Below are 12,662 nucleotides of genomic sequence, written 5' to 3' on the forward strand. Positions count from 1 at the left end.
CAAACTACAAAGACAACAGGTATTTGAATTCGGTCTTAAAAGCCATATCAAACTTCCCCTAATAGACATCATCAATGCTTCTCAAACAGAAGGTAGCGTTCCCATTTCATTAAACACTGGCTAAATCCAATCTTGACCCATCTTCGTTCTGCAGCACTAATAAAGTTATCAGCAAATTCCTCACTTTCACATTACTGGCCAATCCACAGAAGAAGCTGGATTCACTCTCCTATTCCTTCCTTTATCACTACATCCTGCTTTGAGATTACCAGTCTGCCTTAAAGCCGTTCTATATCACCAAAAACCACATTTTTAGTAGTTGCAAATGCTCAACGCATCCGAAAGCCGAACCCTCTATTTATTTGCCCTACTCAGTCATTTCGCTGTTTCCAACAGGATAACCGTAAAGACTTTCCAACTACTCTGGCTGTACAAAGGGTGTAAAAGCATACTCGTCCAGTAAACCCAGTTTGTTCTGAGTCTAAACTGTCCAGATGGAGAAATCAAGTTCCCTCTTCTCTGACTCCCGCTAACCAGTAGCGTCCCTCAGAAATCTATCCTATTGCACAAGATGTTTAACTTATACATCGAGACACTGCGGTCCCACCAGAAAACAAAGGGCTCCCTTCCTACAACAAAGCACAATACCAACATTTTTTTGCCATTCAACTGAAAACACACCGCTCCCTCAGTGAATCGGGGGTGTCAGCTGCCTGTCTACCTTAAAGTGAACCACATGAAAACAGGACGTTCCCCCCTCTCTAAAAGCACCCCAGAATACAAATATACAACCAGGACTACACATCTTTATAGCTGAAAGGTTCATTCACGCCCACATCCCTTGCACCAAACCCCTGGCTTCCATACAGAGGTCAACACCAAATTTAAAACCCATCTTACAACTCAATCTTCTAAATAAGATTATGCCCTAGCAACATAAAACCAAGTGTCAGGCTATATTCAGATCACCTGAGGGAAATTCCATTCTGCCTTGACTGTCCAACTGGGCACTAACCCACCTGTGAGAGAATTACATGACATGCACCGGGGGCAGTATGATCTTTTCACTGCCGCGTTCTAAGTAAAAACCTACAGATGTTAGTCACGGACATAGGACTGAGGAAGGAGGCATGAAGTGGTTTCTTGTAAAGGCTGAAATGCAGGTGAGACAGGTAGGTTACTAAGGTACACCTCCAATAAGGAGTGGTTATACAAAAGACAACGCTGAAGACATCCTGAAAAAGCACACTCTGATGCCACCACACATGGGCGTCAACAGGCAATGAAAGGAAAATTAATGTTAGCATGGGGACCTGGATTTAGTTCAGCAAATGCCTCCACTTTCCCAGCAGGCCCTTGTCTGCCCCGTGACGTGGCCAGAATTGAGAATTAGGGGAATTCAAGAGGCAACCACTCTCCTTGAAATTTCTAAAACACTAACAGTTCGGTGTTATTAATTGTCCTTGGCAAACAAAAAGGCAGACACACTAATTATCCTCACACACTTATCTTTACAGTACGAGACATGTCCAATCCTTCAACATCTCTGACAGCATAAGATGCCATCATAGGTATTTCAATGTATGGGCTGTTACAGCACACATGGGTGCATAGACTGAGCAGGAGCAGACATCTGTTGTACTTGTTTCTCATTTGCGGTTGTTCTGGTGGAGACGTTTCTCTTCCTACAGCATGTTCCGCACCATTGACAAATTCACCAAAAGGCCAGCGTTTGCGCAAGCCCCTTCAAGCACCCCATGACTACCACTGGCGCCCTAGGGTTAACCAATGGCGCTTCAATGAATGTCTGTGCTCTCCACGACTGATGTCGGTCGGCTTTTAGATGTGTAGGACAAATGCAAAGCTGGAATACCTCACTCAAATTCAAACAGAAGCAGCACACCAATGCGCAGGCGCAGACTTAGAATAGCCTTCTTCAATGGGGACAGAAGTTTCTAAAGAATTGTATTACCTCCGCCTTTCCTATCGGAGGAATGTGGTATTAACAACAGCCAATACACTCCTTGCTAGCCCTTAATTCCCAATAAAGCCACCGTCTCTTACAAACATGGCGGTGCCCATGACAATAGAAACAGAGCATGCCACAACACAGAAGCATGTAAAGAAGGGTTAAAAATACACCTACGGCAATAATAAAGTGTTTGTGCCAAGTAAAAGCACAGCAAACGTGTCATAAACATGTAATTCTCTGCGCTGAGGTCGGTTTGGAAACGCCATCAGCCGCTTCCCTTAGTTCCCTCCAGCAGGGGGCACTTGAGCGCAAAGCGTGCGTTGGCCGGACCTGCACAGGACAAGAAAGCGCGCCACATTCTGCCCACACAGCTATGATAATCTTTTATTTTCTGGTTTAACTGGACTGCGGTCCGCGTTCACTTTTGTTCGAGCACGTCACAGCAGAAGTGCTTGCGCAGCAGTGGCCGCTTTGAACGACGACAGCAATTCTTTTCATCCTCCCCAGGCAATTTGTGCAGGAGGCGCGCAATTGTGGCTGGACACCATTTATCATGACACTTTTTTTTCTACAAAAAGGGCCGAGTTCAAGGTGGATTGGAGGTGAGCACAGAGAACCGTTCCAGATATATTGCAAGGGTGGGCAAGCCAACAAATACTTTCGAGCCTGGCAAGGCACATGTCTGGCTCACAGTATGTCCTGATGGGATCAGCAAACCAAAAAGGAACCAGTCCAATCAACCCTGGCGATGTCCGAGCCCCTCCCTAGGGCAGTTTTGTTAAGACTTACTTTCAACGAAGGCCACCAAATACACTCATCATCTTATCTATTAAATTGTATCACATGTAACGAACAAGTGTTTTTTTTTTTGTAAACACAAAAATGGCAGGTGTCTTTCTCACATTTTATTAGGACGTTTGCTGGTGGATTTTCAAGCTGAGCCTTTCGCTGGCCTGGCTCATATGTGGCCCTTCGGACAAGTCAGGCATCGAGCTTAGCTTAGCCTGTAAATTTGCTGGCTTGCTCGCTTATTCACAGATTTGAGCAACGCTCGCAGATTCATTAGAACTGAAACATTCACAAGGGTGTGGGCTGGGGTAAAAAAAAAGTTCCTGTAGGTTGACCCTTCCATATTATAGATAGGGGGGGTTCTAAAGCCATACCAGTCAACTCCCCTGCATTTGATGGGCGTCACTCAACTTCTATTCACTACCTGAAAACAAAGCGCCTGCGTTAACTTTCTTTCCGATGGGGCCACCTACTTTGTAAACCAAGTTCTCCCCCCAAAAAGTATTCATTCTTCATTCCCATTACTGTGATGACCCTCTTAAACGCCCAACTTCGCCCGTATTTTTGAGTCAAGACCTTGACAGCTAGGTCTATCCTCACAGACACCTCCCTCCGGCTTCTCAGACAAGCTACGACCCAGCACTGCTTACAAAGAAAACAGCCATGTCGTTTTATGCTTTCTCTTCCACTTCAAACTTTTATTTCGTAATTTTTTAAAGGTGTGCTCTGATCTGTGAGGATCACACCTGTTCAAAGCAATGGACTGCTTCTAGGCGCTTCACGTGGATCTGCATGTACCTGCTTAGTGCACCAGGTATTTCATTGAGCGGTTCTCGACCTTGCAGGAATTATGTAGGCCCCTTCACTGGTTCTCGAAGTTCACACTCAAATTATATTCTGCATGAGCTGGTACCAGCAATGGAGTTGCTGCGTCCCCTTCTTAAAAAAGCCAAAGTCAAATGGCATGAGTTCCTGCTTGTCATGAGGTACCGCTTCTATGCTGGTGTCCATCACTTACAAGACAGTGTCATAGTAAGGGTACCAAGGGCACTAAAGCAAAAAAAGGAAATGGGTTCCATATCCGTGTTTGGATACTAAAAGATGGTCATAATTGGGGTTCAGTTGGCCTATAACCTCTCAGGCTGCTGGTGCCAATGCACCCAATGGTTTATGATAGTTAAACTTCGGGTGTAACAGGAAACGGTCCTCTTCCAACAGGGTAACTGAAAATTACCATTCTTGTTCCAGACACAAAAAAACAACCTTAAAGCGGATCACAGCTGTGCAAAGAAACAGCTGGTTCCTGAATCACAATACAACTAAAGTAGTCCGAACCAGAATTGTCGGCAACAGTTCTGCTTGGGTTCTAGGAGGTCTGTTGTTGGGCTCTCCTCCAGAAGTCGGGCTAATTTTCCCATTTTGGTTGACCACCTGCGATTTCAGTTCAAGCACTTTTCCGATTACGAGATGCTGGCCATAAGTAATAGGATGTATAATACCTGAAAGACTAGTTCTACTTGCTTAAGTGCCATGCCACCACAGCCGTCTGGCATCAATGCACTTGTCGCCTACAGAAAGAAGACAGCAAAACCACCCACAAAGAACCCAACTTTACTAGACAATGAAAGAATAAGGAGTACAGCGGAGCATGGAGGCGACCCACCGACAAAACAGCAGAGGCTACAACTTGTGGTTAAACATCTTAGGACGTAATTTTCTGCACAATCAAGAGGGGAAAAAACTATATTGCACCAAGTATTATTTAGAGTCCGCTAGACAAAATTCCTAACCATCATCAATCATCCCCATAATTTTTGTGACTTCAAGGCCTTACCCAGACCTTTAAAAGTCAAGCCGGGCAAGTTCACCACCGTCTACCACGCCCCTCAACATAACCTCTGCCAGAAGCCAAATTTTGTGGGATACACCACACTAGGACAAAGGAGGATTCCTCTCCCAACACTCTTTCAGATACCACTGCCATAACACAGCCCTCGACGCGTTTGACGGGCTGTCCCTATTTGAAGGATCCCCAACCCAACAGGGGACAATTGTTTGCATTATCTTCACACATTTCCAAACGATATGATCAGGAGCATTCTTTTCTGATTACTAGATTATGACAAGGGCCTGAAAACAACCACTATAGGCCCAGGCCGTATGCCATGATAGGGAACCACAGGCATGCCTCTACTGTGCAACAAAACCTAAAGTTGCCTGGTGTCAGTTTACTCTACCAAGTAACTAAGCTGATAGTTTCCTTGTTTGGTAAATATTAAGCAACTTCCCAAACCAGGTCCATGATAAACTGCCCCCTGCAAAGCTTTCTAGCCACAAAACCAAGAGCAAAGCCATTACCATCCAGGCCTTTTGAATTTATTTTTCATTAGCCCTGAATGAAATGCAAGGTAGAAGGGTGGGGGGGGGGGGGTAGGCGGACAAATGGGTCTCCAACCTTTTCTGTAGAAAGAGCTACTTATGTTCAATGAAACGCATTGAGAGCTACTATTATTAGTGTTGTATAATTTTAAATGTTGTCATATGTATATTAATTCAACCAAGCAAAAGCTTTATAATTTAATATGCTGGGTTGCACACAGGTGAACTACTCAGAGGTAGCTGGAGAGCTACAGTAGATCACGAGCTACTGGTTGGAGACCTTTGCAAGTCAAAAGATCTCACTTTGAATTGGAGCTAGGTTCTATTACAGGCAGGGTTATGTGTACAGTGACAGGGTCATCAATAACAGACTATTCTACAGTGTTCATAATCAAAGTATGGAGGACGAAAACACAAACGCTTTCAGGGAAATTCTAACATGTAAAAAGCTGTTTTTTTTTTAACTCAATGTACTGTGTGCCATTTTTATTGGACCAAATATGGCCCATTCCTTTTCCCCGAGACTATAGACCTGCTGGGAGGGATACATTAATTGCTGACACGGTATATTTCATATCTTGAACTCTAAATCAGCTTGTAGAAAGATTTAATGGGAGCGCAGCAGTGCCAGTGATAAAGAATTTTGGACTGCAGCACGGATAGGTGAAATAAGCAAAAGAAAACGATAAAACCTAGAGATCGCCAGCAAGCACTTTCCAAAACACAGCATTGCTGTATTAAAAATGTATGGAAATTGAGATGCGCAGACAACCTGCCGAGAAGGCAGTTCACACCAAGGGCTCTAATGTTTTCACCTACGCCATGTTGGTGCAATGTACAAGTAAATACATAATCTGACATCCCCCAGACCTACCTTCCACAAAAATAACCCAGGAAACCATGATAGCCAACCTTCCCTCCAGAAACACATAATTTCCACTCTGCCTTTCCCCTCAAACACTGAACCATTCTGTGGAAGGGGGCTGGAAATACCATGAACACTGCAGCCCCTTCATTGCAACTGTTAGTGGTGAATGCTAGGCAACACAATCATACGTTTCCGGTGAACGGAAAAAAACACTGGAAAAATATCCCTCCTGCTGCGGTCAGGTCCCACAGAGCAGCTTTCTGTTACCCAGGCTGGCCCTCCTCCGAGACACGTGTCCGCTCCTGTCTACCAGCACCGGTGCCAAGACGGGTGTGAAAGGGGGCCGGCGACAAGTGTTGGCCAAGGAAGGGGGGGGAATCTCATGTTGAAAAGGTGGAGCATGCCAACACGTCACACCATCTTACAAAGAAAGAAAAGGATTTTGTAAGAGTAAAAGAGACCCTCAGTATTCATTACACTGAATTTTAGGAGTAAGAAAAAGTATATGGATGTCAAATATTCTTTGGCTCGAGAAAGAGATGGTGGGAGAGGCGAGCAATGAGTTTCTTTTCTCATTCCCTTTAGTGGGTGCCCGGGGTGGTTTCAGGTTCTCACGGCATTGAAATAACCTTAGCCTTACCTTTACTTTCAATGAAGAAATTGCAATTTTCGAACTAACGTTAAAGTACGGTTATCAATTGAGGAGAGGTCAACTTAAAGTTAGTCCACCATGTACCTCTCTGGATAGCTTCGCCCCAATAGTAATAGTTTTGGGGAACTGCTGAATGGACACTTGCAAGAGCTGCTCACCGCAGCTACCCCACCTCTCCATAAGGCCTTAGCTGGGGTGCCATGTGCACCCGTAATTCGAGAAACAACGTAATTGTTTTCCTGCAGGTTATTCACACAGCCAAAAGCACAAAACACAAATCTAGAGGAAAGGAGTCTTGAGCCATGCATGATGGCGGAGCTGGGTTAGTGCTGCATCGTGGGAAGGGGTGACTACCTCTTGCCACGCAGCCCAGCGGTTTAAGTATTGACCATATGACCATCACAACCATCCTCTCTCTGGCCGCAGGCTAGGAACTGACTGTCTTTAAAACAGACCGGGCTCAGAAGTCAGAGGACATCCCCATGGTTTTCAAACTTCGAGTAGGCCCCTTCACTTTGTGTTCAAGTTACTGCATAGGAGCTGGACCCCAATGTGCATGGTGATTTTTTCACTGAAAAACATACATTACATGCACACCTTCTGCACCAAGCTTGTGGTTCTGACACCCATGTTTTCCAGAAGGTGCGAAACTCCAGAGTGATTGATACTCGTAAAATACACCAGCTCATGCCTGACTGGTGACAAAGATGTCAATGAGGTTAGCAAATGCAAGTGTCTTTTTTTCTCTTAGTTGAACAAGAAACAAAGGGACCCTAGTCAGGAAATACAACATTTTCAAATTCTACATAAATTCTCTCTTGGGCTCAATGAATAGCTGGAGTCCTGATAACGACCCCATAAATTTGAAGAAAATCGAAACGACAACCCCTTATAGACTGGTGATTTGAACTGACTGGCTGTTTTGTTTTTTAATTGAACGATCTGTTGACTACACAAGAAGATCACATTTATCATGTGTATCACATATCAGAGAGCACAGAACGCATTGTTTTTGCACCGGCCCTCAATATGATGTATGGTTTTATCATTTGTTTGATTAAAAATTATCATTTGACTTTATGAAAATATTATATTTCCTAACCAAGGACCATTGTTCTATGCTCAACTGTTTACCTCAGATTCCTAATGACTCCTGGGTGCCCCTTGTGCTGAAAAAAAGTATTTATTTCAGTGGCAAAGGCTTCTTCAATACCACTCATTTCAAGTCATATTCACATATGAAGGTAAGTTGCTCTTCCGTGTGTAGTAGGCAACAAGAACACATTTGAGACCATGACTGTGTGACGTTTGTATGCGCTGATAGTTAAAAAGCGTGATCCTAACTACAAAGCAAAGGAGCACTGTGCATCACATGAGGGGGGAGGACGCTGTGCTATCTTCAACATCAAGTGGGGGTTATCTTCTGGGATATGAAGAGCCGGCCTCCATGGACACCCCCCCTCCAAATGTGCCCAACTTGCAGACGCTTCTCTAGAACCAAAATACGCTCTGAGATCTAAACTGCCGTCACTGGGTGGGGGTTCCACTCGTATGCTTAGTAACCTACATTTATCCGGCGCTATTGTAGGCCGCAAGCATGTTTTATTGGGGTTTTGATGTTATCTTACATGTATTTCAAATTGTTTGAGTATCCCTAATCAATGTTCATCATTGACGTCAAAGGCTGTAGTAAGGGGCGTAGCTTCTGAAGGGTATGGGGGTAGTTTGGAGTGCTACACCCCCTTATAAATGTATTCTGTAGTAAATCGTTGGGTACAGAAGCTTTTTGTTGGGTATAGTGAGGCGTCTGTCGGATTTCACCTAATACTTTTACACTAAAACAAACACTCCTCTACATTTTGAATTTCTTAAAATTATATTAGTTATTTTGCAAAATATTTTCTTTTAGGTACTGCTAACAAAACGCACTGCTTTTCCTCTCCACTACCCTTAAGCCCATTCATGCCCTGCTTCTCAGCTATTTTACCATGTTATGCCTGCTTAATTGTTGGGAAATTTAAAGCTCAACCCCCTCCCCCCCTACCCAATCTTAGGGACCAAGCTGCTCCCCTGGCTTCTAACATGAAAAAGGTGAGTTTTTCGTTAGCATCCTGGCTACCTGCCATGCCTGCGCCTCCCCATCCCAGCGCCTGAGAGTCGAAGTGTGTTCATATTTTGACTCGCTGGGCTCAGACAGCCCCCCTGGTCCTTTGCGACCGCACCTCACCCCTTAGGCAAGCTGGGTACGCCTCTGTTTACCAACTAACTCCAGCTGAAAGCAGGCACGCGATCCTGCCCCTACCCCCGCACACTTCTGGCCCCCTGCGGGCTCTGGCTGAGGCGCACGGGGCGCTGCTCTCACGCCGGCTCCTGGAGCAGGAAAACAAACTTGACTTCCTCCTCCCAGGCAGCTAATGCGAGCTGCGCCACACGGGGCTGGCCCAGGGCCGGAAACCCACCGCCGGCGTGGGGCCAGGGAGGTGCTGCCGTGCTCCGTGGGGCCCGGCCGCTGGCATGGTGCAGGCACCGGGTGCCCCCGGGCCAGGGAGAGGCTTCAGTCCCTCCTCCCGGGGTGTGCGGGCATGGGTGCCTCAGGCCTCCGGGGTGAGACTGTTGTGCGCAGCAAGTGCAGAGCCTGTGAGGGTGCCCGGGGCTGCCTGTGGCATCGAATGCGTCGGGCAGGGCGCACACCCGGCAGAGCCCATCTGGAGACATAACACCCGGCTGTACATAAAGTTCCACTGTGTGGATTCCTTTGCTGAAATGCCCACACCCGCCCGTTCGAATACACCCCATTAGAATCCAAGTTACAGTTAACTGCCACCTTTGCGGGCACTGGTGCATGAGTTTCGCACACTGCAGCGTGCTCCGAAGGGTCGCGGATATCATCCCTGGAGGTTAAAGGTAACACCCGATGTAAACAAACACCACCTGATCTGAATATTCACCAGTCTTATTCGAGCAGCGTGAGTTAGGGCAGTATGGGCACCGATTTTTGGGGGCTGGAAAGGCGGCCACAGTAGGGTCTTTGGGGTGCAAGTGCGCCGGTGAATATGGTACGCAGCCGCACAACAGTTTGGACACACCGTGTTCCCTGGCTCTTGGCCTCGATCGGTCACGTTCCTATTATTAACACTCTGCCCTGGCATTGGCCAGGGAAACACATTCTGTGCTGAGAGTGAATGCGCCGTGATTGCGTCTATTCCAACGCTTGTGCAGCATAAAAGGCCAAGCGAACGTGGGCTCGAGCTACTCGCCCTCAGTCGGTGACAGGAGGATGGGTTTCTTCTAACTACACCCCCCCTCCCCCCCCCCCCCCCCCCCGCGCGACAGAAGAGGTAGAGATCGATGAAGAGGTAGAGATCGATGAAACTGGTCCAACTGTAAAGAATTAACGTCTGGGCGTACGCCTCGGCATATACACAAAAATCCACAACAAATCCAATTACAATTGATCGGTGAATGGACAGACGCGAGAAACTGGAGTGCCCGCGCTGTCAGCTTCAGGTGCGTTACATTTCGGGCTTTGAGGAGTGCATCCGGGTCTCTCAACGAGAGACTGATGCTACGCAGATAACAGTACGTCTCTCTATGTACAGATGCAGGGCCTGTCACATTCCACCGCGCACACTTCAACCAGACAACGACGGACGAATTTCACAACCCATCACCCAAGTATTGCCCAGATCTCAGCTGAGGCTTAAAATGATGTACAGCGGGGCACCTGGTACCCACGGCTGTAACGAGTACCCATCAACAGCCCCGGAAGTACAAAACACAGATGAACCAGGGGGGCAGCCTCGTACCCTCTCCCTCGGGCGTCCAAGACCGACGAGTTACCCTGACACGAAAGGGTCAAGTCGCTCGCAAGTTACAGCGTCTGCCAGGAGTTAACATTCCTATCTTGCACAATGTACACACTCTGCACTAACGGTCGTGGTAAACCGCATATGCTTTATGGGCTACTATTACATTGTAGATGCTGTGGGTTACGGGTTGACTTGTTGGAGGTTATCAGGGGAGACTTAAAAAAACACAAAACGCCACCATCCACACACTAGTCTGCATGTCACTGCTGGAAAGGCTCATGCACACCTTCATTTGCCTCAGAAACCTTTCTGAAGCTCGCTCGTCTCGCCTCAGCCTATACCCCACACCGAGGTGGATAAATACCCCGCTATTCTCCAATGTGACACCATTCCCTATAGCCCAGGCAGGTGTTCACGTGTAGACAGACACCCACGTCTCCAAGCGCTTACCTTCGCAATGTGGCATATGCTGCATAAAGGGACCCCCCCCCCCATGGTTTGCCACTATACCCTAGCATGAAATTTTCACATGGATGGGGACATCACCCTCTAGTCTAGAGGTTACCACAATACATTTGAGTTACTTTCCCCGTGATCCCTCGGGGACTGCCCTAAACAGTATCCCCCCACCTAGTCTTCTAGTCTATGGCTTACCCCAATACCCTCCAGTCTTAATTTCCCAGCAATCCCTGGGTGCGGTAGGTAGGAACCATTGCATAGCCCCTGATCTCATGGTTGCCCTGATAACCCCTGTTGTTACAGTCAATGGTTGGAGGTCTGGGGCGGGGGATGTCATCTACTAATCTAGTGATTAGAAACGTGCCCTGGGGTGTTACTTTCCTTGTGGTATCTTGGGGGAGGGAGTGGCCTTGTAGAGCACCCTTTCATCTTTTAATTTAAGAATTGCCCCAAATCCCTGGGAGTGACTTCCCCTGTGATGATGGAGGTGGCTGGGTAGATAGGGGGCGCCCCTCATACTCCAATGTGTGGGTTACAACAGCACAGTTACTTTCCCTGTGGTCCACGGCGGGTGTGAGTAGGCTGGGGACACCCGTTATCCTCAAGTGGGTGAGGGCAGGTAGGGGCCACATGGCGTCTAGGTGTAGCTGCGCCCGTCCCCCGGCCCCCGTACCTTCGCAGACGCCCACTTGGTAGTCGGTGACGGAGGCTCCGTGCAGCGGCGGCCGCAGCACGCAGCGCAGCCCGCGGTCGCAGGCGCCGTGCAGCCCGTAGACCCCTCCGCAGCTCTCGTTCCTCTGGCGGGCGCAGCGCAGGCAGCAGCCGCACACCCCCAGCAGCACGCTGCCGGCGCAGCCGCGGGGCTCCTCCTCGCACTTGGACTCGTCGCAGGGCAGGCAGACCAGCGCCCGCCCGGGGCCCGCCCGCAGGAGCAGCAGCAGCAGCCCGGCCACCAGCAGCGGGGCCCGAGCCAGGGGCATCCTTCCGGAGGGGCGCGGGGGGGGGGGAATCCAGGTGCTGCTGATGGGTGCACTCCAGGCGCGCTCGCGCTGGATCCAACTTTCCAGGTGCACCCGCGAGCACACAAAAGTTTTCTTCCCAGTCCCGTCCGATGCACAACAGCCAACTACCACCAAAGCACAAAAAACAACAAAAAAAAAACACAACCACCCAGTTGCAACAATCCGTGCGGTCAGGTGCCGCTGGCTCCTACGGGGACGAGAGTGCGCGCTCCCGGGGTTGAGGCATGGGTAGGGTCCGTCCTCGCGTGCAGCAGCGGCTGAGGGGTGTGCTCCGTGCAACGCTCCAGACTCCGGCGCGCTGCTCCACTCTCTGGCTCAACCTCACTTTCCCCTGCAGACTCCTGCGCTGCTGCATCCAGGGGAGGCCGAGCCCGCTCCGCTTACCGGCTGCGCCCGCCTCCCGTCTCGTGACATCACAATGCCGGGCTCGCCCACGCGCCCCGTGATTGGAGAGGACGCGCCGCCGGGCCCGCCCCTTCGCGTTATCCCGCCCCTTCCACGGCTGGTAGCCCGGGAAAGCGGTACAGACGGGGTAGTGCGTAGTGTGCTGCAACCGAGTGGAGAGATGGGAGAGGTGTCTGAACGCAGACCCTCCCCCTTATAACATTTCATCTATAAATCTTAAAAGGTCTCTGTAATGATAAGTCACATGTATTATAAGTGTATATATAGATACATACATTATTTAGACAAAAATAAGAAAACACACCGG

At 48.5% G+C, this 12,662-nt stretch overlaps 1 protein-coding gene across 1 annotated transcript in view; it reads right to left on the minus strand.

The window, feature by feature from the left end:
- The window catches only part of CRIM1 (cysteine rich transmembrane BMP regulator 1), a 937,771-nt gene extending 925,403 nt beyond the window's left edge, over window positions 1-12,368 (minus strand). Inside the window, exon 1 of the mRNA XM_078648622.1 lies at window positions 11,602-12,368. Coding sequence (XP_078504748.1) covers window positions 11,602-11,908 — 307 coding nt within the window. The 5' untranslated portion in view covers window positions 11,909-12,368. The remainder of the gene's footprint in view (window positions 1-11,601) is intronic.
- Window positions 12,369-12,662: the final 294 nt, after the last annotated feature.

This window comes from Lissotriton helveticus, chromosome 6 (assembly GCF_964261635.1).
Source record: "Lissotriton helveticus chromosome 6, aLisHel1.1, whole genome shotgun sequence".
In the NCBI taxonomy this organism is placed as follows: Eukaryota; Metazoa; Chordata; class Amphibia; order Caudata; family Salamandridae; genus Lissotriton; species Lissotriton helveticus.